Below are 27,860 nucleotides of genomic sequence, written 5' to 3'. Positions count from 1 at the left end.
TGTTCACTACGATTTTGTGTGCATTTTCAACAGCTTATATCTCTCGACGTATATTATGTTTTCAAAATCATTGACTTATAGAAAAAATTGAGATCTATCAAATAAAATTTATATTGTATATTTTTAGCAATAAACAGTGAGAGATATAAACCGTTAAAAATACACATAAAATTGTAATGGACAATTAAATAGAGATGGATAAAATAGTATAATTTTTTTTTATGATTTACAGTAAAATTTAACAACTAGAAAATTCGTCGGCACAAAGGCGTAGAGAAGACCTTGCTTGACGAAAAGCTTTTATAAAAGGGAAATTTATGTAAATGGTTCTCATAGTTTCATCTAAGTCTCATTTTCATCCTGTAAGTATCAATTATAATTTTTTTGATCTTCAAGTTTGATTTTCGTATTGAATTGGTACAATTGATAACTTGTCAGCCAAATTGGACAAAAAAATCAGTTTGATGGCAGTTTGGACGTTGCAGGTTGGTCCAATTGATAACGTCTGCCTTCAATTTGATTTTTTTTGTTCAGTTTGGCTGACAATTGGATCAACTTGGTACGAAAATTAAACTTGAAGGTCAAAAGAGTTGTAATTGAGACTTTGAGGATAAAAATGAGACTCGAATGAAACTAGAAAGACTATTTCCATAAATTTCCATTTAAAAAATGCGCTGCTATTCGCGGCCCTTTATTTTCTCTCATAGCCTATTATATTTCGGTAAATAACTGTTGAAAACAAGATTATATTTCGGTAATTACATGTTCAGTAAACAACTGCCGAACATATATTTTCAGTAAATAGCTGTTGAAAAAAATATTATATTTCGGTAATTGAATACTGAAAATATATCTCAATTTCGATGACTAATTGTCGAATATAAATAAAAAAATTTAACGGGGGTTATTGAAAAAAATAAAGTGTTGCGAATAGCCGCGCCTTAAAAAAATTCATCGATTTAAACGTCCGTCTCGTTGTCCCATAATGGATCCATTTATAAAAGCAAAGCGTCGGCGACGCTGAATGGAGGAGCACCACCACCACCCCCGCCTAGACCGCATCGATCTCGCGAAATATCCTCCTTTTTCCCTCCTTCCAATTTTAGCCTCCCTCCCCGCCGGTACCTCGCCCTAGCGCCGCTGATGGCCGACGACTTCGTGAAGGCCGTCGAAGACGGTCTGAAGCTCTCGAAGCGAATATACTTCGGCAAGGACAGGTCCGTAGCGCCGCCGAGGATGGAGGCGATGGAGAAGTCCTCCTCCCACTCGTACCTCCCGTCGGCGCCGATGGCCTACGCCGTGATATCCGACCCGGCGATGGTGGATAATCCGGATATCCCGAGCTACCAGCCTCACGTGCACGGCAGGTGCGATCCGCCCGCGTTGATTCCGCTTCAGATGAACGGCGTCGTGTTGGAGGCTGATTGTTATCTGGACACGGCGTTAGTGACGGTGACGGGATCGTGGCGCGTTCATTGCGTCATGGGAAGCCGTCACTGCGATGTTCGCGTCGCCGTTCCCATGGGCGAACAGGTAATATTTATTAGCAGTTTGATGCTATCGAAATTTTCAATTGGTTCCCCTAAAAAAAAAATCGATTCGTTATGTTCTTTGCGTAATTGGTTTTGTTATTCTCTCTTGTCTGGTAGCTTAGGAAAATTGTTGCCAACTTAATAACACGTAATATGGATTGACTTCTTGTGTGAAGCTGAGTTATCAAAATTATAAACGTTGGGGAATAGAACTTAGTTGAGGTTCGGTTAAGCTGGCCCGCCCGATTTATCAAAGAAAAATCCTTCCTGTTTGCAGAAACCTTTAATGTCCCAGTAGTTAAATGTTGTACATATATATGGTTCCGTTTGCGTAAGAATAGATTATGAGGGAAGTGAAAAGGCATGTTGTTGAATAGGATATTTGTTTGAAAATTGGTTTCACTATAAAGTTTGGAGACAAAAGATGACATAATTGTAATGAACTGTTAGAAAACAGAATTGAAAATTTGCAATTTTGCGTGTTTCTTTTGGCGAAGGAAACAAGAGGACAAGTTTGCATGCGTAAGTTGGTTGTTCGTTTGTATCATTTTCGACATTCTCTTGCTTCCTATGCGCTTGGAGCATTACGGGGGAAGAGGGTTGAAGAGAACCCGCCAAGAAGAAGGATGGTCTCGTTATGCTATTTCTATGGAGTGTCTTTGAACTCATTTGGTTTTCCTGTGCGTAAAACAGACAGTCTTTGGAAGGACCTACCCAAAAAATCTGAACAGTGATGGACAGTAGGTCTATTGAGATGAAAAATGAAGTCTTGAGATTGATGGGGCAAATCAAGTTGCGTCATTTTGAATGGTTGAAAACCTCTTGAACTCTCTCACATTGCCATGATCTTTCCATATAGTTTCTGAAGGAAATGCATAAAGCCTGGCTTTTCATATATAGTTGTTAGCTTGGAGGGGTTTCTTCATGACAGACTTATTAGTTTTAGATTATAATACCTCTCATTATGGAGGGTGTGTGCAGTGCCAGAGAGACGATTCATTGTTCTTTCCAATCTGGATGGTTGTAACTGGGCTGATAACTTGGTATGGACTGATAAACTTGTACACGCTTGAGTTTTTCTGCTATAATGATGGACTCACAACACCAACATATTTTGGGGTTTAACAAGAGTAGGTAGTAGGTTAGGGTTCTTGCAAGTGGTAAGAAATATTGGACTTGGGTATGATAGTGAAGGTATTTTGAGAAAGGGAGAGGGCAGAGAAATGGAGATCAAAATGACAGGTGTCGCAAGCCTAAGGGTGAATACCCACCCGAGGGACACTAGGTTTTTGCTCAGTTCACCAATTTGTTTTAAATTAGCCTTTAAATTTTAATGAGTGGCCTGTATTTGCTAACCCAAGTAATTGCATCCTTAGTTGCATGAAGCGGGGGCGGGGGAGGGGGAATACAGAATTTCCCAAGGTTGGGAGCGTGTACATAAATAATGTAGAATAGTGTATTCACTTTGAAAGTACAATCATTTTAGGAAGTAAAAATATGGGCCAAGTCCTCCATAAATGTAAGAAATGGGCTAGTGTTACAATATATGGTTTTCTTTTCAAAATATCATGACATGGGCTACATATATACGTTCATCAAATATCAATTCATAAAGCCAAGTGATAAATCCCTGTTTTTCTATACAAAGATCATACAAAAACTCCCATCTTTGTAAGGAGCTAGCTCACATCTCGATGGGAGCGGGTTCCTGTTAAGCTCTTTAGTTGAGCCCGCAGCTCTCAAGGAGGGAGCGGCACCACTTTAGGAGCTCCCTGCAACTAAGATTGTATCTGACCCGTGGTAGATATATCCTTATGGAATGTTAGTTGGTGTGTTTGATTGGAAATTGCGTCCCCAAACACCTATTCTTTGTCATCATTCTAGTTGTCAAGTCATAGAGCATAAGGATCGTAGGAGTTTGATGTGTTATAACACAAAATTGGGGATTCTTTCCTATCTCGAGCTTTTTCTCTTTACATCTGTGCACAGTATCCAAAATGTTTTCCAAGCCATGCTCCATGACTTCAGGATGCCAACAGGCAAGTTGTAGCTTTGATGTGTTCTTTGGATCGCACTGCAACGGAGTGTAATTTTTGAAAATACTTCTGGACCCTGCTCCCAACCAAACAAGCATTTTTGGATCAAGAAGCGTACCGTTGGATGTAGATTCAGGGCTATCCAATGAGAATGTAGTTTTAGTTCTCAACTAGATGTCTTTGTACTAAAACAAAATTCTCAAGAAAACCCAACCATCTACTGTTGCTTTACTTAGCCTCTAAAATGGAATTGAGATTGGTCAGGGTGATTGCTAAAATCCTTCTGGCATGATATTATCCCATTTTGAAACTGCTTGTTACTGTCCATTTGTTTCACTAAAGCATAATTTGTTCTTCTTTTTTTTCCGGTAAATGTACTCTTCCATATAAGCCCCAAACAAGAAAAACATCATGGTCCAAAACAGGACACAAAAAAAACTATCTCAGCCAACTCCCTTAAAGGAGCCACCAAGAAAAGAAAAACTATACAACCAGGCACCTATCAACCAAAGAAAAGAACTAACAAAAATTAAACTTCTACTGTAGAACTCAACCGTGGGAAAGGAACTCCTCAAGCCCTGAACAAGACCTTGTTCTCCTGCGTGGAATTGATATTTCGCCAAGCCATCATGGCATCTCTAATGTTGTTGCAAATCTTCTTGGAGCCCAACAGATAAGCCTCCATCATCTGCTGCTGAAAGATCCTCATATTCCGCTCACACCAAACTCCATAAATAGTAGCAGCCAGTGATAATTTGAGAATAGATTTCCGAATTGTCTTCCCCTTAGAATGCAGCAAGAACCATTTCTTTTCATCTTCCCAAATAAGTGGGCCTCTGTGAATGTGGTTCCTTCGCAATATCTCCTTCCAGACAGCTCTAGAAAATGTGCAATCAAAAAATAAATGATTATGAGATTCAAGAGCCCCATTTCTACACAGAACACAAGTGGCATTATCCACCACACTCCATTTCAGCAGTCTGTCCTTTGAAGCAAGTTTACCTTGCATGGCCATCCATAAAATGAATGCCCATCAAGGAACATTTTTAGGAAACCACACAATGCTATTCCAGTCTAGCCTACCATTTGACACTCTAATTGCTTCCCAAGCAGATCTCAAAGAGTAAAAACCATTACGAGAAGGAAGCCATACCACCCCATCCTCATTTAGAATATTAGGAGTAAAACTAGAAGGGGTGTTGGTATTGATTTCTTGAATATATCTATTCCTTGGTCTTGGCCAAGCCCAGTCCCCTTCTTTAATAATTGTGGAAACCTTAGCTTGCAACAATCTTCCAATGTTAGAGCACACATTCTCCCCAAACCTTTTGTACAAGGGCCCCAAAGGGTGCCAATTGTCAAGCCATAAGAAAGTGGAAGCACCATTCCCAATTTGATATCAAATTAAAGGTTGACAAACCTCTCTGAGCTGGAAGATCTTCCTGATAGTCCACGAGACATCATAAGGCAGCCCCATAGTCCAGAGATTATGCTCTTTTATGACATACGTATGAACCCATTTCACCCAAAGAGAATCAGCCTTTCTACTAAGAGCCCACAATAGCTTGAGCATAGCAGCAACATTACCTTCTCTTAATTTCCTAAAACCCAATCCTCCTTCATCTTTTGGAGAACAAACCCGACTCCACTTCACTCAAGCACATTTATGATTTAGATCACAACCAGACCACAAAAAAGCCATAAGCTTGCTTTCAATTCTCTTAAGTATTTTCCAGGGGATAACAAAAATTTGACTCCAGTAGCTTTGAATATTGCTAAGAACAGACAAAATAAGCTGAGCTCTTCCACCATATGTAAGAACTTTATTGGACCAGCTCTGAATACAACCCAGAATCTTCTCCTCCAACACTAAGTAATCACTTGCCTTGAGTCTAGTAGTGATAAGAGGTACACCTAAGTATTTCACTGGGAGAGTCCCCACAGGAATAGGCAAAATCTCCCTAAGCGACTGAATTTGCCCTTCATCAACCCCAGAGAAGAAGATAGAGCATTTGTTAAGGTTAGTCCTCAAACCAGAAAAGTGGTAGAAATCGTCAAGCATATCTCTAACAGTCACCAAAGAGCCTCGAGCTGCCCCACATATGATGAAAAGATCATCAGCAAAAGCAAGTTGGGAAAGTTGTATAGCTTGACACTTAGGATGATAACAAAAACAGATGAAAACACTCTCTGATGAAAGATAGCTGAGAGGGCTTCCATGACAATTAAGAAGAGTTAAGGGGATATGGGATCCCCTTGCCTCAAACCCCTCTTACCGGGAAAGAAACCCTCCAAGCTGCCATTAATAATCACTGAGTAACATGCAGTAGACACTGAGAAACCCAATGAATGAAAATAGAGGGAAAGCCCATGGCAGCCATTGTGTCAAACAAGAAGCCCCAGTCAACTGAGTCGTAAGGCTTCATTAAATCAACCTTGATTGTACAACGAGGAGGACCAGACTCTCTATGATATCCTCTAACAACTTCTTGCATCAATAAGACATTGTCAACTTCTTGCATCAATAATTTGTTCTTTTATGGTTCTCAAGTGATAAAACTATTTGGCTAACAGGGTTCAGTTCTAGGTGTTGAGGTTGGCACGCCCAGTAAAACATACTGTACTCAGCAGATTGCCATGGGTGAGAAGAACGATGTGGAAAAGGTCGCTAAAGCTGAAAACGGGGCCTTTATAAAACCCCACATATTTACGTTTACAGTACCACTGGTATAACTAAAAATTTGATCCTATTTGTCTCCTTCATTGTTTAATGTTACTTGTTCTGTCATCAATCAAATTTATATTGACAGGTTGATGGAGGCTCCAATCTTTCAATCAAAGTTAGCTGGTCTCAAAGATTGTTACATAGCAAAGGTCAATTCTCCTTGAGTATACCATTTAGTTTTCCTCAGTATGTCACTCCTGCTGGGAAGAAAATTTCCAAAAAAGAGAAGATACAATTGAATGTTGACTCTGGTCCTGGAACTGGACTTTTGTGCGAGACAACTAGTCATCCTCTAAAGGTGCCTCCTTGCTTAAGTGACTTTGATAGCGTACAGAATTCGATAAACTATCAAGTGACATGATTTCTGTATCTTCTTAGGAACAACGGCGCCAAGTGGGGAAGTTGGGTTTCTTGTATGAATCAGAAGTGCTTCAATGGTCAAGCAGTGATTTTACCTTTACTTATACTGTAAGACCCTAAACACTAGCATGTATTTATACAACATATCTTATTTGTTCTGGGGATCATTTCCAAATATGATGCGGATTAACTTTGAAGTTGATCATACTAGACATACATGGGCACATTTTGTTGCAGAACTTCTGATTTTGAGCTTTGAGAAACTAACTTTCTTGCCTCTCAACATGTCTTCAGGTTTCTTCAAGTCATATTTTTGGTGGTGTGCTTTTGCAATCTCCATCTATTGTTGACTCGGATCAAAGGGATATGTTCTGCTTTTATCTTTTTCCAGGAAACCAGCAGAGTCAGAAGGTTTGTATGGCAACCATGTCTGTGTTTTTTAATTTTTGCCTTTTAAGTAGTTTTCTGCTTTTTTGTCCTTTTTATTCTTTCCCTCCTTTCGTGTCTGTGTGAGTGCTTGTGTGGAGTCTACTCGACAACTGTCAATGGATGAGCATATAGCCTGTGAATGTGATGGCTGCATTCTGTTGTAATTTTTTGTAGAATAAGTATGTTGCGGTATTATTGTAATTGTATATAGTAGTTAGTCATGATGTATTGGAACCTATGGATTTTCTCTGTGGTTGACCAACTTCTGGACCCATTGGTCACCCTTTGTCGTTAGTGCTGAACTAAACATCTGACACAGTATTTGTGTTTCACCAAGAGTGGCGAGCCCGGGATGCCCAAACCATTAGGAGCATAAAAAATCCATTGACATTTTGCAATTGAAGGGCCACCATATTTTCTTGTGTATGCATGTATAGGATGTGCTTCATTTGCATGTGTATGACAATTGCTTATGGTATAGGAACTTGGAAGTCTTCTTGTATTTGACACAGTTGTTGGAGCTGAAAGCTCTCTTGTTGTGCAGAGGATGCAAATTCTCTTCTTTTCACTATTTAATCACTAAATTGCAGTTTATTTTATCTTTTGGGAGTTTTATTTATATTGGTCTTTTCATAAACTTTGATAGGCTTTCAGAAAGGAAGTGATTTTTGTTGTTGATGTAAGTGGTAGCATGCGGGAAAAGCCGCTTGATGATACAAAGAGTGCTCTATTTGCAGCGCTCTCAAAGCTTGATCCAGAAGACTCATTCAATATAATCGCTTTTAATGCGGACACTTACCGGTATTCATCACGTATGGAGTTGGCGACTGAGCAAGCAATCGAAAAAGTCACCCAGTGGATTAATATGAACTTTGTTGCAGGGGATGGAACAAATATTTTGCTTCCCTTAAATCAGGTCTTGTTTCTTTCTCAAATAGCTTGAGTGGACTCCTCTAGATTTCATTGACTCGACTTGTCTGACCTTTTTTATGCATCTACTTTCACTTAAAACAATGTTATACTGCATAGGCATGCAAATGGTGACAAAAAATAGCACATGCCTAAAAATGGGAATATGGTGAATGTCCCTATTTGTCTCCAAAGGCCACTCTCACCCTTGAAAAAGAGGAAAGGAAAAGAAACCGGGTATGGGTTCCCCTGGCTTCAGCTCAATTAGTTTTCTTGGTGTCTGCCCAAGCATTGTTGGTGGGTTAGTCTCTCCTGCAGTGGGGCATCATGGTGACAAAACTTCGACATTTGCAAGTTTGGCTACCCAAAGTCTTTTTTCCTTTCAGCTGTGTTTTAGACAATCAACTTTGTTTTTCCACGAAACTGGATTTGGTGGGAAATTCAAGTTTTTGGAGTGTTGTATGAATGCATTCAATGGTTTCAAGACATCTAAAATATATGGTTGGGGAGAGACTCACGCCGCACTGTTGCTGCGTCTTCCCTAATTGCCTATCAACCAAGTTCTTCTTGGATCATAACCACATGTTTTTGATTATGCTTTTTATGTTTCCAGAGCATCATATCCACATGAATTCATATGTAGAAGTTATTTGAAGCCATAATGATGTTTTTTTATGCTCTTCTAAATTCAACAGAAAATGGTGGTTGGACAAATGCCCAATAGGCCACTATATTTTTTTCTGAGCTTATACATCTGTATCTTTTCTTGTGTTGGTGTATGCACCAGTCCTGTTGTGTTAACACTAATATTTTTTTTTCCTTCAGGCAATGGAGATGTTATGCAATACTCGTGATGCAATTCCTATGGTTTTCCTCATAACTGATGGGTCTGTTGAAGATGAGAGACAAATCTGTGACGTAATGAGTAGTCTTTTGACAAATCAGGGATCAATTTGCCCACGTGTTCACACTTTTGGCATAGGTATTGATTTACTGTTAAGCTTCAACGTTCTTCTGAAATTTTAATTCCTAAACTAGTTGATGTAATTGTTGAGGACTAACCAAACCACCATAAAAATTGTTTTTGCATAATCCATCGTAATCTGTTTTTATGACTTGTTATTCTCCAAATCTTGATAATATCATTGCGTAATTGTAGTGGTGGTGCCTCTAAGTTGCTAAAAGTGAATCACACAGTTGACGTTAAGGTCATTGTCTTTGGAGGTAGATGGAAAAGGCTTTTGAAATGATTTTCGCACTTCCTTTTTTGATAAATGCACTTCTTGTCTTTTAGTGTAAAAATTACACATAAAAGTTTCACTAAAGGACAAAAAATGGAGTGCACTTTAAAAAAAGGGAGTGTGGAAATCACTAACCTTTTGAAATACTTTGTACTTTATGTGTTGTAAGAAGGGGTTTTGGTCAACACTTATACAGCAGCCAGCTTTGTTTTTTTCCTTTTTGTTGACCTTGCAGTTGACTTATCAAATACACTTCTCCAGGTACATTTTGTAATCATTACTTCTTGAGAATGCTTGCAATAATTGGGAGGGGCCATTACGATGCTGCTTCTGATGCAGGTATATTTTGTGCTCCTTGGCTGGCAGCCACGTCTGCCACTAGGGCTGTCTCTTTGGCAGTTATGACTTCTAATAATATACATATTTTTCTAGTTAGTTATTTGCTATGGGATTAGAAAAGTTTCAAATTTTTTGTTAAAGCATACTGACTTTGTAAACAATCTTCATGTTTGGTTAGACTCAATTGAAGTTCGAATGAAGGCATTTTTTGATAGAGCTTCATCAACTGTTCTTGCAAATATAACCATTGACGCTATGGATAATATGGATGGGATTGAGGTACAGTTGCACTGAGTTGTCTTCTTACTTTTCCATTTTATTAAACATTCTACTACATAGTTGCAACCACTTATTGGATTTGCAACAACATTGTCACTTGCTTATAACTTTATAAGTCATATAGTTCATCCTATTTTGCACCCATTTCCACTGGGTAAGAATTGGTCTCTCCATTCCATAGGCATTTTCCACCATGATAACGCAACTTTTTCAATTCATCTGTCAAATGGAACATTCATTTCCTTATTTTTCTCATATTCATAGTATTAGATGCATGTGTACTCTCATCCAACAATGAATAATGTTGTAAAATCAAAAGGACGTGGCTTGACTTTTCAAAATGGACAACCATTTGAGTACATTGATGATGCAAACAAAAAAACTACAACATTGTATTCATGTGCTATGTAGCTACCCTATTTTTCAATTTTCCGCCCACATTTGTTAGGAGGATGGACATGGTGGAAGTTAGATATTGTATTATGTCCCCTCAACCCTGTTGTTTTCATGGCCTCACTTTCATCTCTACCCGTATCTTCACAGTAATTACTAGGAAGGTTTTTTCTTTCTTTTATTTTGTCGTCATCTCATGCTGGTCTATTCTTTACTCTTTATGAGATGTTTTCGTTTTGTTGATTGTACCTAGCTTGCTAAACTTGGTGTCTGATTTAACAAGGAATTCTGCAATCCTCATGATAGGTGTATCCGTCTCGTATTCCAGACCTTTTGTCTGAAAGCCCGTTGATTGTATCAGGCAGATATCAGGGAGCTTTTCCTGAAACTCTTAAAGCTACAGGGATCCTTGCAGATTCGAGCAACTTTGTTGTAGACCTGAAGGTACAAAAGGCAAATGACATACCTCTTGACAAGGTAAGGTACTGACTGATGAGGTTATATGAACGTTTTAACCTGGATGCTATTGATGTCTCATTTCCTGGAATGCTAGAGTTGTATATTGTTTATTTGGTGGCTTGCAGCTTTTTCTTTTCGTTTCCATGTTTATGTAGATGAAGTTATACCCTGCATGACGGTGCATTTATTTGTTAATGGCGGTTGCTCTGTGTAACAGATACTTGCAAAGCAAGAGATTGATCTACTCACGGCTCGGGCTTGGTTCTCAGATGATAGAGAGCTACAGAATAAGGTTTGTTGTAATGACAGGGTTTTTTTTTTGTTGTTGAAGTTTTCGATATACAAGGCTTTTAAAAGTGATTTGCAATGGTCGACATCTCAAAGAGCTAAATAGAGTCAGAATTTATTGGAATTGGCACAGCTTTGGGAAAGTTTAGTTTGTGGAGGAAGATAGAGAGTTATGGTTATACCCAACGTGAAATACCTTAACTTGCCAGCTGTCAGGAAGGAGATGTGGAAGCAGAAAATTCCCCTGTTGTAGATGGTTACATGCAGACCATTGTTACCAACTTTTTTGAGAAATACCTACTAAATTGGTTTCTGGCCATTAAGTGGTGGTTGAAAATGGTTCTATAACTTCTATTGTAATACTATTATCGTCACCTCATGTGAAGTCCTACGGTCCTACCTCTTATTACATGCTAAATGTTGTTCAATGCTTTGAGAAGTCTCCTCCAGTATTGTTATATCCCTGTAGGTTTCAGTTCTTAAATACAATGTCAATTGCTTAAGCTGATTTTCTTTAATTGGCAGGTAGCAAGAATGAGCATAAAAAGTGGTATTATATCGGAATACACCCGCACGATCTTGCTTGAGACACAGAGGGGGAAGGAAGACATGGGATCAACCAGAGTTCCTGAGGTATGCATTTACCTAAAAACATTAGAAATATATCTCTAGTTGCCTACTCCTTCCATATTGTGGCCATTTTTGGTGTTTAAAAACAGATATTTCTTTGACACATTTTCAACTTTGCATGTACGAGATCCAAAATCCATAACCCCCAACTGGAAACTTTGGCACCGACATCTCAGCAATCCATTAACTTAAGGAAACCATTTGACAATATTATGCTATTCTTATCGGATTCTGTATAAGTGCAAGGAAATTCTATAACCTGAATAGAATTAATGGTTGAGAATCTTCGGTCCCGCCTTCCCTTCATGTGGTTTATTCTCAGTCTCCCTCATTTATTAGGGTGTCCCATCTCTTGTGTGCATGAGTCCATTACAACTTACGTTTACATTTTTACCTGCATGATGACCAGCATAAACAGGTACCTAGCAAGATTGAACAACAGAAGGCGACCGACTTTAAAGGCCAGAAGATAATAATGCTGCGTAGCCTTGGGCCTGGCTTTGGCAACTTGACTGCCACTGCAGAAAACCTCTCTCCTGGATGTGAGGAAGAAAAACTACCAGAGGCTGCAGAAATATTTGTTAAGGCGGCTTCTAACTGTTGTGGCAAGCTATGTGGCCGCTGCTGTTGCATGTGCTGCATCCAGAATTGTTCTCGGATGAATGACCAATGCGCAATTGTTCTCACTCAGCTATGTGGGGCCATCGCTTGTTTGGGTTGCTTCAGTTGTTGTGAACTTTGCTGTTCTGGAAATGATTGACAGTTGGATTTGATTATGACATATTGGCTGGACTGTTCTTGCATCTTCTATTGCGATATTCATACTATGGGTGGCAAGGATTATAGGTTTTTTTTTTTGTTTCCTTTGTCTTTCCTTAAACCTGTTCTGGCAAGTGTAAAATATCTGAAGGGCGGGCAAAAAGAACGAGGTGGTGTAATTCTCAAACTGTGAATTCTTTATAGAGAAAGAGGCGGACATAACCTTTTTTTTTTTTTTCTGAAATCTTTTTGCATGCTGTTGTTATGGAAAGTGAAGGCAAAAGAACATAGCTTTATGATTGTCGGAAGGATTGAGAAGCCTCTAGTAAGGGCAACAAGCAGCTATTGCGAGACAATGCACCTTCAATTGGTTCAGGCAGATTCCCGCAGTTTCTATGAAGGGATAATTGTAAAAAGTTCCAATTTTTTGAACAGTAATGATTATGTCTTTGCAAAGGGGCAATTATGGGAAGTTATAATTTTTTAAGTGTAAAATGACGGTGGAGACGATCAAACAAAAGTATAATGTTGATGTTTCTATATAAAGTTTGATTTACAAAGTTTAACACTTGAAAAAGGAAAGGAGGAAGTACGTTTTTTTAAAACAGCGATCATTTTTGGTTTAGCAATTTTTTTTATAGCTTTTCTACTTATATCAACAAGAGGAATACAAAAAAGTACGAAAAGTATGAACCGAAATTAAAAAAAGTTTAGCGAAGAAAACCACATGAATAGGCGTGATCAAACCAAAAAGTATGACTATTAGGATCGCATGAATAGACATGGCTATTGTGAATAGACATGACTATTGAGATTAATAAAAAAGATGCGAATTTTGGCTAACAGTCATGATTCGTGCCATATAAGGGCAAGGGGTTCTACTGATTGGGGGAGATAATCAGAATAATTCTGATTGTTATTTCTCTCTAGAATTAATTCCTATATATTTATTCTTGGCAGGCTCGCAAATCCAAAGGAATTCGGGTCTTTCTTCGTTAGTGTATAACACAATTAGGCAACAGTGTAAGACTGTTTCATTTTATCTTGGAGACGGCTTCATTGTAACCCGGTGCACACCAGATACTTTCGAATTGGTGGAAGCGAATATCGTCTTAAGAACAACGACATTGTAATGCGACTTGAAGCATCTTCTCACTCCACCCCGTGTATATCCTCTTTCGTCGTGTTCGACGGCTTTTGCACTAACTGTTGAATTTCTAGGTCTTGGAATCATGGGTTCACCGAGGGCTCAAAATCTCATAAAAGCAGGGTATGATGATATTTCTTTACGTGGTTTGAAATAATATGCTGTCAGTGACTTCAATATCAATCCCATAAGTTCAAAGTTGCTACTCTTCCAAATTTTGTGGTGTCTTCCCCTAAACCTCCTAGCTGTGAAGTCAATATGGTAGTAGATGCATTTGACGGTGCGACAGCCAGTTGGAGGGAGGAGGTTTTGAGGCAGGTGGTCACTGAGCATGAGGTTATGGCTATGTCTTCTATTCCCATTTCTCTTATTCACAGAGAAGATTCTTTTATCTGGCATCATACGGCAAATGGAAAGTACTCTGTCAAATTTGGGTACCACCTAGCCTTTCAAGATTAGATTTATCAACAAAAACATGTGATGTCAGAAAAGACACAAAATGGTTTATGCATGCTCTGTGTAAGACAATATGATGACTAAAGAATTATCATAACCATGCTATGATATATAATCACTCTAAAGCAATAAGCCAAAGTGATCCACGATTTTAACAAGACTAGAAACATACTTAGACTAAGCATAGATAAACGAACGAGAAAGTGAAATACATAACTTGAATTGGGCTCCAAGACTCCAAACTATCATCCCAATACATAACTTGAATTGGGCTCCAAGACTCCAAACTATCATCCCACTACCATAGCGCCTCTATTTCTCCCCCCATATGACATGATAAGAAAACAGAATAGGAGCGAGTGGTGCAAGGCTAAAAAGGGCTCAGGTTGAGGTGGAGGAGGATAATGCTGAAAGTAGCGCAACACTTGATCCATTTTCCCATGAAGATCACCAAGACTAGACTGATTATCCGACCTGAATTCTCTAAACTGGTGATACAGATCGTGAAGAGAGGGTTGAAAGCGTCCATCACGTGGTTGTTGCGGTGGTGGAGGAATGGAGGATAATTCTGAAAGTAGTGCAACACTTGATCCATTTTGCCATGAAGATCACCAAGACTAGACTGAATCCCAACAAGTGTAGCTTGATTATCTGACCTGAAGTGTCTAAACTGTTGCTCCAACTCATATTGACGGTGATACAGATCTTCAAGAGAGGGTTGAAAGCGTCCATCATGTGGTTGTTGCTCCCCCTGAGTCTGGCCACCCACATCAGTCATATGAACCTCCCGAGGTTCAGGAGCATCATCACTATCTTCCATATTGGCCACTTGTGGTTCGTGTTCCGGTTTTTGGTTCTTTTTACCAATACGAGAGGCACTAGCAGAGTTGAATGGCTCTTTCAAGCTTGTGGTGTCTTCACCCAGCAAATCAATACCATGATCTTCAAAAACCAGTGTAAGTAAACCACCGAAAGGCAAACTCTTGTCTGTGGACCCAACAAGAGCCATTTCTTTAAGGAAGATGTAAGGTAAGCACAAGCGATTTCGTTTCACGATATTGTATAACAGATAACTTTGAAAAGATGTTTCACGATATTGTATAACAGTTAACAGATAACTTTGAAAAGATGTAACTCGATCGAAACCTCCCCCACGGGGAAGCACATTGTCCGTTATATAATGATTGAGTAATTAAAGCTCAGGCAGTAAATCATTTGACATTAGATTTGGCTTACCAGTAAGGGTCTCATGAACCTCATCCTTAACATCCAACATTTCTGACGACACCTTCTTTGACTTTGGAAAATATACTTGCGTACCATCTGTGGGAATACTGAACAAAGCGGCAATTTTGTGGACACCTAAAGTGATTTCAAAAGACGAAATCTTGAAGTCTTCATCCGACTCAATAACAACCAAATTGCAATAGAAGTATCGAACTAGTGAGGGTTAAACCGTCACAGGGATATCAAGCATACCTCCCCAACCTAGTGCATCCAAATGGTCCGAAATAAGTCCCTTGTATTTGGGCTCCAGATCAATCAATCGGCCTGTGCAAATACCCCTTTCCCGAAATTTCTTCCATCGATGAGCTTGGGTAGTGGTGTCGAACAGAGCAGCACTCTTGGATGGCTGCCGTGGGATCTGAGCAACGGCAAATTCATCATGGGAAGTGGCATTTTTGGGTCGAACCTGAGGATCGGGAAGCGCGGGTTTGGGGTTAGGGTTTGAGCTTCCGGTTTTGGGTCGAGGCATGATAACAACTGAATCAGGTTAGGGTTTGGATGTCGGGTCGGAGAAGGGGAGGAGGAGATCACTTATCTCGAACAGGACGACGCCCGGGAAGACGTCTGCCCAAGAACAAGAATGCTGTTTTTTTTTTTGAATTGTTCCCGCCCAAGAATGCTGTTGGTGTTGGAGGAATTGGGTAGGAGTACTAGAACATTACGAGAGGGAAAATTACAGTAAACCCCCTTAAACTATCCCTGTATTGTTTCAATTTTATCGTTTTTCGGTGCTGGGTGGGTACCATGTCACCCAGTTCACATGGTGTCCAAGCAACACATCTGAGCCGTTCAAAAGTGTATTGGACAGTCTGGATTGAACCACTCTCTCTCCTCTCACCTCAACATTCTCTCTCTCCTCTTTCTCTCTCCTGTTCTTTCTCCATATCTGAGTCATCCAAAACGGAAATGGACGGCCCAGATTTGCGGAGCAGGCACCACGTGGTACCTGATTGGCACTGAAAATCTTCTCCCCACTCAGACACTCAACCCCTTCCTTTAAGTTTGAGTTTCGCCAATTAACACATTCACTTAACTATTACATGTTTGATTGCAGATTTCGTTTTAGGGGGATTCGTAATGAGGTGGGATTAGGATTGTGATTAAGAATGAGGTGAGATTATTAATGAGGGGATGAATCATTTATTTATGTTTGTTTTGCACAGGATTTGATTGTAGGATTGTAAATAACATGTTTGCTTTGGTTAGGATTTAGATTGAGATTGGGATTGAGATGGGTTTTTAGACTGGTCTTGCTTAATCCCATGGTGATGGGATTCATAATAAACCCCCCATGGTATTGCTAATACCCCTTTTTGGGGGATTCGGGAATCCCCCAAAAGCTTAGCCAAATAGGTATTAGGGGCCATAGGATTATTAATTCAATCCCCCCTCCCAAACCTCCTATCAAACATGGCTTAAGGTTTTGGATGGGAAACGGCATGTGACTAGCACATGACCATGAAAGTCAAATATGGAGACGAAAATACCCTTTTTACCACTTTTGGCCCTCACCTGGTTCTAGTTGCACAATTAACACCTTCACTTATCTGTTTGTTTTAAATACATGCATTTTTAAGAGGTTTCAATTGCCAAGTTACATCTTCTTGGTGGTGTGATAGCTTTGAGTTTCAATTGACTTTAGCTTCCTCGGCATTTTGCAAAATTTAGTTCAAAGATGCAGAGATAGATGACCCACTATTAGGAACTTCCTCTTCTGGCCCCAAATATCTTTGAGCCGGGACTATGGTGATGGCTTGAATTGATTTCAAGTCTAAATGATTGAGACTTGAGAGATATAAAACTCGAGTTGTTTCGTTAGACCCATTGATTGTAGTGCTACTTCGGTGGATTTGAATCATTGTATCCTAGGAGATACACGTCCATAGATTCCGTCGGCCTTGATCATTTTTCACGCAGTTTTCTATCATTTTCTTTTATTGCGATATTCATGACACGGGTGACAAGGATTATAATTTTTTCCCTTCGTCTTTCCTTGCCTTGGACCTGTTCTAGCAAGTGTAAAATTTCGGAAGTGCAAAAAGGAGGAGGTTGTGCAATTCTCTGACAGTAAATTCTTTATAGAGATTCTCATAAACAAACTTTTTTTTATTCCGTTAGCCAGCATCTCTTTGCATGCTGTTTAAGACGCTGGAAGGCCATCAAGCAGCTATTGCAAGACAATGCATCTTTTTCGAAGCGTTAATCTAATTATTCTAATAATATTGACTTACACTCATAAAAAAAAAAGAAAAAGAAAAAAGCACCTTCAATTGGTTCAGGCAGATTCTCTGCATTTTCTTTCCATTCAGAAATCAATCCTTCTCCTATCCAAGCAAAGCAAAAACTTCTCCAATCCAAATGACAGCCAAAATCAAGCCAAACTTCCTATTGGGGGGGGGGGGGGCGGCGCGGGGGTGTAACTAACATCTGGCCCTAGAATCACAAACAAAGTATTTTCTTTGATGTTTGAGTCTTCAGAATTTATTCAGCTCTCGTTGGGACCACTGCAATCAGTCTTCAGAATTTCTTCAGAACTCAAAACATGAGATTCACCCTCCGATGACAGTTCGTTCCACGTGTTCTTCAACTTTAACTTCTCGCTCTTCTTCGTCATCACGTTCTTCAACTTTAACTTCTAGCTCTTCTATTTCTTTATCTGAAGACACTGATACGTGTTGGAAAGTCTCTTGGATCTTGGTCACACCCTTCTCCACAGGTTCAATTGCCTGGTTTATGGTTAACACAACATCCTTGACCACCTGCTCATTCCATCTCATGTCAATATGGAATGAGTGCACTTCCAAAACAGTTGAATAGGAAGCACGGATACATATACAGTCATGGACATGCGATGTCAACAAGACATGAAAAATCCAAAAAAAAAGTAGGATACAAATACATGTATGTGAAAATGATTTCCATAAGCTATTAGTAATGTTGTAAGCATAAAACTAAGAATACATTCTTTAAGTTGTCAAGGTTAAAACATCCCGGGGGGAAAAAAAGAACTTACATCAAGCTAATAAAAACAAATCATGTTATATTTCGGTGAATGTACAAAACTTCTGATTCTATTGGCTAAGTGTACCTTTAACGTTCTTTTCAATGACAGATAACTTATCAAAAAAATAGTGTAACTATGATAAACTCGACGGGGTAAAGAGTCTTTTCTTAATATCCCTATTAGGGTTTTCAACTTCACAGGAAGATCCGCAAGTGAAGACTTTTTGAAAGTATGTTTTAGCTCCACTGCTTCCAAAACATATCCTTGCCATATCCTCCCGTCGGATGCATCCGTATACAGAAATTAAAATTAACAAATAACTTATGGATACTATTGAGCTGATTTCATGCTTGATATAATTTTCTTTTATTTTTTACGGGGAAGAACTCACATGTTGACCACCTTCAACAACTATGTCCTGAATGCTTTCTTTGACACTGGTTCCGGGAGCCTCAATCTCAGTCTCTGTTTTTTCTAGAGTGGTTGGTCTTTCATTATTACCCTCTACTAGTGTCAGCTTTTCTTGGGTGGTAACCTTGCCATACTCGGATACCGGCAATAATTGATAGGGTTGCGCTGAGAAGACGAAAACATGAGCAACGGCTGCAACAGCCATCTGTTAAATGCACAGCATATCAAATTACACAAAACAAGAAATAAGAAGACTATAAGTTTTATGACACATTAGATTCATGATCAGCAACCTATTCCCAAACTTTTATAGTTACATTGACATCATCTTTGACAAAAATCTGTTTTCACGAACGGACAAAAAATAAGTCTGGTGACACTGCCTTGGGTCCTTTCCGCTGGCAATTGGGTAACAAATCTCCCAAATGGGAAATGAGTTTTTTCGTTTGGAGGGAAATACGTGGCTTAATTAGCTCACATGACAGCCAATAGGCAGATAGATACATTGATACAAACACATGGATACAGACAAGGGACATGTCAATTCAAAAAAATCAGGACATGAACAAGGCGGGGACAACAACAAAAAAATGAAACAAAAATTCGATTTTATGCATATAAATTTTGCATCCACAAACAGGCAAAACTAATGGAAACTACCATTAATCTTGCATAATTGATATACCTAAGAAAAAGATAAAGAGAGCACGATCAGGTCGACAGAGCTAATAGATGTTGTCCACCGGAACTACTCTACAATAGCCAGAGCTAACTGGCGTGTCTAACCAAAAAGAAAATTAAAAGTTAACAAATGGCATCGTCATAAGTATTTGGCATCTTCCTGGCTATGTGTTACACTTGTAGGACGACAACATATGTGTGTCGATGCTTCATAGATTGATAACATTGCTCAATGATAAGACTTTCAGTAATGCCAGACCCCAACCTTCAGTTCAGCGTTGCTTGTTTTACATGTCAAGTATATTGCATAGCTTCCTAAGTCACCGAAGGATGTTAAACATTCAGTTTGGGATATTACCATTGTTAAAGCATCCAACTCAAAACTAATTGTCAATGAATGGAGAAGCTGCCCAGGCTCGTATACAAGTTTTGGAGGTTATAATTAATCAACGTGGGACAAGTGCGACCCCGGACCCGCATGTGGAGAGGTAAACAACGGATCCATTACATTGGGACCACAACAAATAACGAAACAAGAGCACAAACTACGGGACAAACAATCAAGAGAGTCTTGTCCAAAAGCTTCCGAAAGCCTAGCTCTGATTCCATGTTAAAGCATCCAACTCAAAACCCATTGGCAATTAGCGGAGAGGCTTCCCACGCTCAAATACAGGTTTTAGAGGTTATAATTAACCAATGTGGGACAAGCTTTAACAACCATATAACAATGCTTAACATCCTAATTGCACAAAAATGGTTTATCCATCCACATCGCTTGCAAACTCCACTGCCTTTATCTTTCGTTAATTCTATTTCTTAGACTGATAATAACTGATTGGACTGGCATCTTATTTATCCTGGCACTATAAAATGGGTTCTTGAAATTTGGGTGACAGCATTTATAAAGGGGTACTTGTTTTGCAAATTTAGCAGGGTGTAACTTATTTCTATGCATGCCTTTCAAAAAAAAAAAACTTACTTCTATGCAGATCAAAAAATCCTGCAATCCAGTCTGAAACTTTTCTTCCTTGGGCAGAATTCCAATGGTACACAATAAAGCAATGCCGACACCTTGCCACCAAGTAGCAAAAACAATAGCCTTGAAGCTGATAAACTTTGCAAGGGGTTTTATTGGTTTTAGTCTTTCATGAGTAACATTATAGAACTGCACCAGGCAATACAATGCCCACATCTGGCTGAAGTTCAGTACCACTGCTATATATGGGTACCTGAAAGACAAGGGGTAAAGCAATAAGGATCATAGCTGGGAGAAAGAAGATGGGTTTCTGTTTCGAAGGTACAAGCTGAAATTACAAGGAAACTTAAGGGAAAATACTAATACAAATTCATGAAGTACAATGCAACCAGGGCTGGCCCTGGGCTAAAGCCCGAGGTGCCGGCGCTTTAGGCCTCCGAAATTTCAAAAAAACGAGGGCCTCATTTTTCAAAAAAAAAAAAAAAAAAATTATTATATTTATATAAATGTTCCATGTTTCAACCCAATGTCAATTCTAGCACAAGTGGTCTGCGTAAGGTACGTGATATTGGGATGGGAGATCCCTGGTTCAACTCCTATGGAGGTTTTCTTTTGACAAAGGAATCCACAACCCCCCCCCCCCCCCCCCCCCCCCCCCCCCCCCCGCTTTTTTCTTTTGGATCTAGGAATAAATAATATACAGCTCTTACACCTTTTGCATTCTTATGGTTAAATTTAATAACATGATTAGTTAAAAAAATGTAGCGTATGAGTGGTATTTCGTTATGTTTGATTTTTTTTTTTTCTAATGGTATAAAATAGTTTAAAATTTTATTTTTGTTAAATTACAAAACTAAAATACCATGTTCAATATTTTTACCTTATATTAACCACCTATATTGATATATTTTTTTTATAGAAAACCTAAGGCCTCAATTTTAAAAGTTGCTTTAAGCCTCCAAATTGTCACACCCTCGATTTTTAACATAAATATAAATGATTTCCATAAATAAAATCTCGCCATAATCCGTACGATAACCAAAATAATATAACGTTCCCAAAATATTACATCTTTGGCTCCGAGGCCCAAATTAACACAAGTACTGAATATTCAAGAGTTAAAGTTTTACAATATTCCATAGTCAAAAGATCTACAAATAAAGTTACAAATACATTTTCAAAAGAGATTTACACAGATGCCTAAGTAACTCCTCAATCGTTAACTTTCAAAAATAATTCCTCCTCCGAGCATTTCAACCATGCATGTTATTGCCCTGAGTTAGTACATGAAAATGATAATAAGCTTGAGCTACACTAGCCCAGTAGGAAATTCTACGCTAACATTATATGCAAGAGAAATGCAAGGATGATCACAAGGAAGAACGGGATGCAGACCACACAATAGGCAATAATCAAGGCTTAACAATCCCAAAAACTCGGTATGAAATTTGGTATACACCTCAATCTTTAACCGTTTCACTTTCCATGTGTCCAACATTGCTTCACGTTAAGTGTCATGAGCCGAAGCTCCTGCCGAGCTAATTATGGGACTCCGATATCCCCTGCCAAGCGCCCGCCTAGAAGGTTGGGCCTTGAGTATTCAATATGAGAATTAGCTCCTGCCGGGTTGATTATGGGACCCCGAAATCCCCTGTCAGGCACCCACCCGTCGATGGGCCCCAAATGTTCTCGTTGTGTCGATAAGTGTTCAAGAATCTCGTACTCACATAACGTGTCATTTCAATTTAATCAAAGTCCATATGGAAATCAACGTCCAATTATACTAAACAAGGGGCGAGGGTTGCAAAGATACACAACGAACTCAACGAATGAGCGATAATGTTATGGAGTGATTTGGTGATGTTTGGAACAAGTTAGAAGTGATCGGGGGTCAAGACAGTGGAGTCGAAACAAGGAACAAAACTTGGCCTTAAGGCACTGTGGTATAGATACTACGAATTTCAGTATCTATACAACCGGCCTTAAAAACGTTCCAGAGGCTATTGATAAAACAGTAACTTAATTCGTTCCAGAGATTTCTGTATCGATACTGAACAGATCAGTATCGATACAAATGGGTGTTCGAGCAGATTCTCTGCAAAATTCGACGATTTCAACAACAACCACCAATGACACGATTTAAGGCTAGAAAACACTTCTAGTGCATATATTGAGAGGTAGAGTCCCTACCTCGAGGCCGAAGAACGAAACCCACAAGAATTTCGAGCCCTAGCTTCCGAAAATCGAACTGAGAGCGATACGACTCCACCGAGCTCCAACCGGCGAAATACGGACCACAATACGCGTAGAGGGTGAAGGGTTGAAGGTTGTTTTGAGTGGATTTGGAGTTATTTTGGTGGTTTGGAGAGAGAACAAGACAGAGGGAGAGAGGCCGGGAGAGAGAGAGAGCCGGTGAGGGAGAGAGGAAAAAAATAATTCTCTACTCTCTCACCCTCCTATATATACTCCTACACATGCAAATTACACATTGCATCCTTCCACAATCAATTCTAGCATTTTAGCCTCAAATCACATAAACACAATTATTCCATATTTCTTTCTCGATAATCAAACATTTATAAAACATTAACTTTGATAAAAGAATACGAGTCTCTACACAAATTCTCAGGGCCGGCCCTGAATGCAACTGCTCATAATTCGATCTACAGCGCAAATTACTAGAGGGAAAGTAAAAAGCCTTGAATAAGCTGACAAAGTTTCAAGTTTTTATCACGTACAAAATACTAATTCCTTTTAATTTTCACAATTCAAGTCTTCTATTGACAGATAAAGGCGTTAACAAGACATTTAAGCTGTTGAGCTTGTGACAAAATTATACTTTCAGCCTTCAGGGGGAAGCGTAAAGCAGTAAGACTAGAGATGAACTAAAGATATAACATGCCATGGCTCAGTTATGGCTCAAAAAGTGTGTAGATGAAGTTCAGAGCAGTAGTTTTATCCATCTCAGAAAAGTTGTAACATATACATGCACGAAAAAACTCAATTGAGTTCCTTCATACGTGAACAGTACATACCCGTAGTACCACCTGAACTCTCCATCACCATACACACCAAAGAGCTCCAGTATCAATACCAAGAATGCACAAACAGTCTTCAAAATCATCTGGGCTATCCACGAAATAATAGAATTCAATAAACTCAAATGCTGAATGAAGAAAGGTAATTTTCTGGCACTTACATACTGTACGAGACCAAATTTCTCAATTGTAAGCAAGTCTTTTCCAAGCACACATGGTTGGAGGAAGAAATTTCGTAATGTTCTGTGTTCTGACTTTGGTTTATCTTCTGCCCCTTCTAATAATGACTTGCTGAGCAGTTTTTCTGATTCATCTTCAAGGAGCTCTATCACTCTTCTCTCTCCACCTAGTAGAAATAGTTTTCTGTCAACCTACTTTTGTTGCAACAACTTGACAAGAAAGAATGTCCACAGATCCTCAAATTTTTTTTTTCAACAAGAAAATATGTATTGTAGCTTTAAGAAAGACACTGAAACATTTAACTACAGGTCTATAAAAAATGCCAAAAACAGAAATATGCTTAAACTTTCCAAATTTGCTAACTCCAACGGCAACCAAATAACTACCAGATTTGGAGCCAAATTTGTTTAGTGCATGCTAAGGTTTCTGGGATTAAAGAAGAAAGTAACAAAATAATAATTCACACATAAAGGTGGACTGGCACATCTTGGTAGTTTGAAAAATAACTCCCAATCTGCAGCTTACCCAGGCAGGCAATAAGGTAACTCCCAAATGAATACAAAGCAAATGCTTCATAGCAGTTTCTTAAAATGTCACATGCCATGGACAGTCTTGGGTTCCATAGAGCTAAAATCTGGAAAAAGACAAAACATCATTAGATTAATCAAGAAGGCAAACACAAACCCCAGAAATTCAAATGGAACTCTCTCTCTCTCTCTCTCTCTCTCTCTCTCTCTCTCTCAATAGGGTACTTGACTAATTGGCTGCATGCTTTTATTTGCTGTCTCCACCCTTTTTCCTCACCTTTCTGCCCCCAGATAACAGCTTATACTAGATTTCCGTCCGAAGATAGAGTAGCTAACAATTCATTGAAGCTGAACATATACGCTGAGGTTCACATCAAAGTACCATGCATGCAATGCTAATGTAGAAAAGCTTCACATTTGAACATATATAACTTATAGGCTTGTAGCGTAAGACACATTCTGGAATATATTTGCCAATTGAAGGGTGAGGAAGTAAGTGAAAGGTTCAAAGTTTGTGTATCAAGTATGGATAAATAAGTCAACGTACTTGTGAGAGCCAGTTCACTTGACTGATATAAATGCATGCTACTAAAGAAATTAAGACATACTTCTAGCTGGATGGATACTTAACTGATTCCGTGGCATAGATAGGAACCATAAGAAGAACTGCAACAACCCATTTTTGCTCCTGGAAAGAAACCAAATTAAGATACTTTAAGGCTCTTATTTTGACAACAAATAGGCACAACTTCATTTGATCTTCTAGTATATGTTCTCCTGAAGAGATATGCCAAGCACTTTGGAATGACATTTCATCAATAGTGTCCTAAAAAATCACTTTCGTGTGCAGAGTTTCATTGCAGAATTGATCTCTGTATTGGATCCCAATAGTAGCTGCTACTCAAAGGTGCCTTATGAAAGCCATCCAAGGTAGTGAAAGTAAGATTGATTCCATCCATCCTAAGCACATCGCTTCTTGCTTTGTTTTGCATTTCGGGCTTGACTACTCTAACTGCTCAAGGTTTACCCTTGACAGACTATATCACTACACAGCAAGCTCCGGAAAGCAAGAGGCAGTGGATCAAGCAACATATGCAGAAATTTAGCTCTCAAAAGGGAGTGAGTTAGCTCTATAGACAGATTGTAGGGCTTTTTAGATCTAAAAACATATACCGGGATTTTCTCTCCTGTTGCAGACAGTACAAGGTTTTCTTCAACAAAAAAGGGAGGGATCGGAAGTCTAATGAGCCTTTACGTGATAGGGACTCCACAGGTAAGAAAGTCACTCCTGATTCAGTGGATCAAACACTTAGAGACATGGACAGACGCACACCTGGCTATTTCAAAGTTTTTAAGTATTCTTTCCAAGTTTCCAACTATTCCCTAGACTAAGGAGGATCAACAGACTTGTCAAAATGACGACAACAGTTTCAAATACTTGTATGGTTGTCCTGTTTAGCTTCTCCATTCCAGCAAGTTGGAAAGGTGGTGTATCCACTTTTGAAAGGAATAGCATGTTACCAGCCCTTGCAACATGTCTTCTGATAGGAAATATAAATAAACAGATGCACATTGGAAAGGCGGTGATCGCAACAACAGTTGCATTAGAGCGTAGAGTGGGGTCTTTTTAGGCAATAGCAGAGCTGGAATAAAATAAGATCTAGTTCCAAATACTAAAAACCTCTAATACTTTCAATAAAAACATAGGAAAAAGAACTAACCGCAGGATTGTTATATGATCTGAGATGTTGGAAAATTAGAAGGATGGAGAAGACCGAAGCCGTGAAGGCAAAGCATGCTGCAATGATGAGGGCTGGCTGGTAGAGATCTCTGTATGTGTCTCCATAAGTCAGGATATAAGTCGTTTCCATGCCACATGCATCTTTCAGTGTCCACTCTCTAAAGTTTCTTACAAAGGTCACACGACAACCAAATCTGGTTACAAAACCTCACCCATATAAGATACTAAACATTAAACAACCATTATTAAAGAGAGAGTTATACACCACTTAATAGGTCTTAAATGTGTTGGCTTCCGGCTTCCGCATATTTGTTGGTTTTTGCCCAACATTTATCTATCTAACAGGCTACATATGGACCAACCAAAAAACCCAGATTGTTCAATTTGTCTCCTCAATTTGTCCCTTCAAGTGCATCCAGGTTGCACTGCACATGAGGGGGGAGTGTTAGACTTTATCCCACATCGTTCATTTACGCCGTCCAAACTTGGTTAATATATTCTCGAGGCTACTCCGCCTATTGCCAATTGGTTTTAAGTTAGAACCCTCCAAAAATTTAACATGGTATTAGAACTAAGTCTTGGGTGGCCTCACCTCACGTGGTCGAGTCTTTGTTGCCCGAGTCGAATTTTATCGTCTCCTCAATTTGTACCTTCATGGGCATCCGGGCTGCACGTGAGGGGGAGTGTTTGACTTTATCCTACATCACTCGTCTAAGCCACCCAAACTTGGCTAATATATTCTCGAGACTACTCCTCCTATTGCCAATTGGTTTTAGGTTAGAACCCTCGAAGAAATCTAACAATTTCCTTTTGGTTTCCGCATGTGGGTCAGTTCAAAGAGAATCACATGAACAACTCAAGTACCTAAAAATACAAGGGAAATATTCATTCTTGACTCAATAGTACAAATGGTAACCAAATGCAGAACTAGTTTTTTGACCCAGTAATTAGAACGAAAATCAAAATTAACCAGCAATTACAGTAAATATTGTAATCGGAATGCCAAAGAAAACTGGAGTAGTTCTTAATTAGAACCAACAAACAGGTGAAGGAACATGAATCTGGGTTTGCAAGTTATACAACTGGAGTAACTACCTGTAAGAATTTGCCATTAGAATTTCACGATAACTTTGAAACCCAATAGTAGTACTACCTGTTAAAGACGTCCGGTGCAGCAGCGAACAGATTTCGGACAGCGATATGAAGAATGGCGGGCAGCTACGTACAATGATTATATATATAGGTTTGCGCCAGAAGTTGACACGTTTCGGTGTTAGAACACTGCTTATTATACGTGCGACACGTAGGCGTCTCAATTGACCCTGCGGACGCTACTTGTGTGCTATCGGCCCAAATTCTGGTTTTCCTTGGGCTGTCAGCATATATAGTAGGAGACTAGGAGTACTAAAAAGAAAAAGTCTCACCTAGATCTTGGTTTTGGTGGATGCATTTTTATGGGAAATTTGCCAAATCATATAAACCCACCCCCTTTTTTATTTTTATTTTTTATAACCGTATGTTTAGATCAGTTTGCGCACATTTTGATTAATTTTGGGGCCTTGACATTAACGATCTAACAAACCCTTCAATGACCCTAAGATTTGAAATGTTTGAACTCCGTAGAATTCGAGTATATGATTTTGTGAAGAATAATCATTTATTATTTTCTCATGTCTACTTAGCCTAACCGTTAGGGGTTTGTCAACCAACCCATTGATGTTATTTTTGGGTCGGGATCAACCAACTCAAGGACTTCTTGCAGTAGAGCTTAGGTCCCATCGTTTTTGGGCCCAAACCACATACACGGATGAGAGAGAGAGAGAGAGAGAGAGAGAGAGAGAGTCTTGTTTTTGGAAGGAGCCAGGAGAGAGAAAGAAATCGGATCAAAAAAAAAAAAAAAGGAGAGAGAAAGAAAATGAGCTTCAAAGCAATTATGTAATTTTTTTTCCTGACAATTCGCATCTAACCCGAGTTCACTAAATTAGTAAATGCGAGCTTTGCTTGAGCTAACAATTTTTTTTCCCCCATAGATT

The 27,860-nt window shown here is 39.1% G+C and overlaps 3 protein-coding genes across 10 annotated transcripts; 1 reads left to right on the top strand and 2 right to left on the bottom strand.

Moving 5' to 3' along the window:
* The first annotated feature begins 977 nt into the window (after window positions 1–977).
* On the top strand, window positions 978–12,623 carry LOC131326249 (uncharacterized). 3 transcript variants are annotated; one of them, XM_058358960.1, is made up of 13 exons: window positions 978–1,533; window positions 6,143–6,295; window positions 6,379–6,591; window positions 6,672–6,761; window positions 6,948–7,064; window positions 7,729–7,998; window positions 8,817–8,973; window positions 9,494–9,571; window positions 9,750–9,850; window positions 10,550–10,720; window positions 10,920–10,994; window positions 11,516–11,623; window positions 12,039–12,623. In XM_058358960.1, the coding sequence occupies exons 1-13, from the start codon at window positions 1,144–1,146 to the stop codon at window positions 12,378–12,380; spliced, it is 2,265 nt and encodes a 754-aa protein (XP_058214943.1). In that variant the 5' UTR covers window positions 978–1,143; the 3' UTR covers window positions 12,381–12,623. The 3 variants fall into 3 exon arrangements, with proteins under 3 accessions (XP_058214943.1, XP_058214942.1, XP_058214944.1); XM_058358959.1 differs by having other exon boundaries at window positions 12,030–12,623; XM_058358961.1 differs by having other exon boundaries at window positions 1,396–1,533; window positions 6,156–6,295; window positions 12,030–12,623.
* Window positions 12,624–14,180: 1,557 nt separating this feature from the next.
* LOC131326251 (uncharacterized) lies at window positions 14,181–15,887 on the bottom strand. The gene is made up of 2 exons (XM_058358962.1): window positions 15,462–15,887; window positions 14,181–15,344 (listed from the first exon to the last, which is right to left on the bottom strand). Exon 2 carries the CDS (start codon window positions 14,989–14,991, stop codon window positions 14,353–14,355), a length of 639 nt encoding a protein of 212 aa, XP_058214945.1. The 5' UTR covers window positions 14,992–15,344; window positions 15,462–15,887; the 3' UTR covers window positions 14,181–14,352.
* A 1,845-nt stretch (window positions 15,888–17,732) lies between these two features.
* Window positions 17,733–27,199, bottom strand: LOC131326912 (protein LAZ1 homolog 2). Of its 6 annotated transcripts, none has more exons than XM_058359819.1 (9): window positions 26,923–27,199; window positions 25,808–26,021; window positions 24,718–24,774; window positions 24,085–24,193; window positions 23,541–23,725; window positions 23,377–23,465; window positions 20,345–20,594; window positions 18,665–18,889; window positions 17,733–18,028 (listed from the first exon to the last, which is right to left on the bottom strand). In XM_058359819.1, the coding sequence occupies exons 1-9, from the start codon at window positions 26,937–26,939 to the stop codon at window positions 17,819–17,821; spliced, it is 1,356 nt and encodes a 451-aa protein (XP_058215802.1). In that variant the 5' UTR covers window positions 26,940–27,199; the 3' UTR covers window positions 17,733–17,818. The 6 variants fall into 6 exon arrangements, with proteins under 6 accessions (XP_058215802.1, XP_058215804.1, XP_058215805.1 ...); XM_058359821.1 differs by having other exon boundaries at window positions 25,808–25,985; window positions 26,923–27,198; XM_058359822.1 differs by having other exon boundaries at window positions 26,981–27,198.
* Between the last annotated feature and the right edge of the window lie 661 nt (window positions 27,200–27,860).

This window comes from Rhododendron vialii, chromosome 5a (assembly GCF_030253575.1).
Source record: "Rhododendron vialii isolate Sample 1 chromosome 5a, ASM3025357v1".
Lineage (NCBI taxonomy): Eukaryota > Viridiplantae > Streptophyta > Magnoliopsida > Ericales > Ericaceae > Rhododendron > Rhododendron vialii.
Note: the sequence above shows the minus strand (reverse complement) of the source record. Positions and strands in the feature narration are given on the sequence as shown.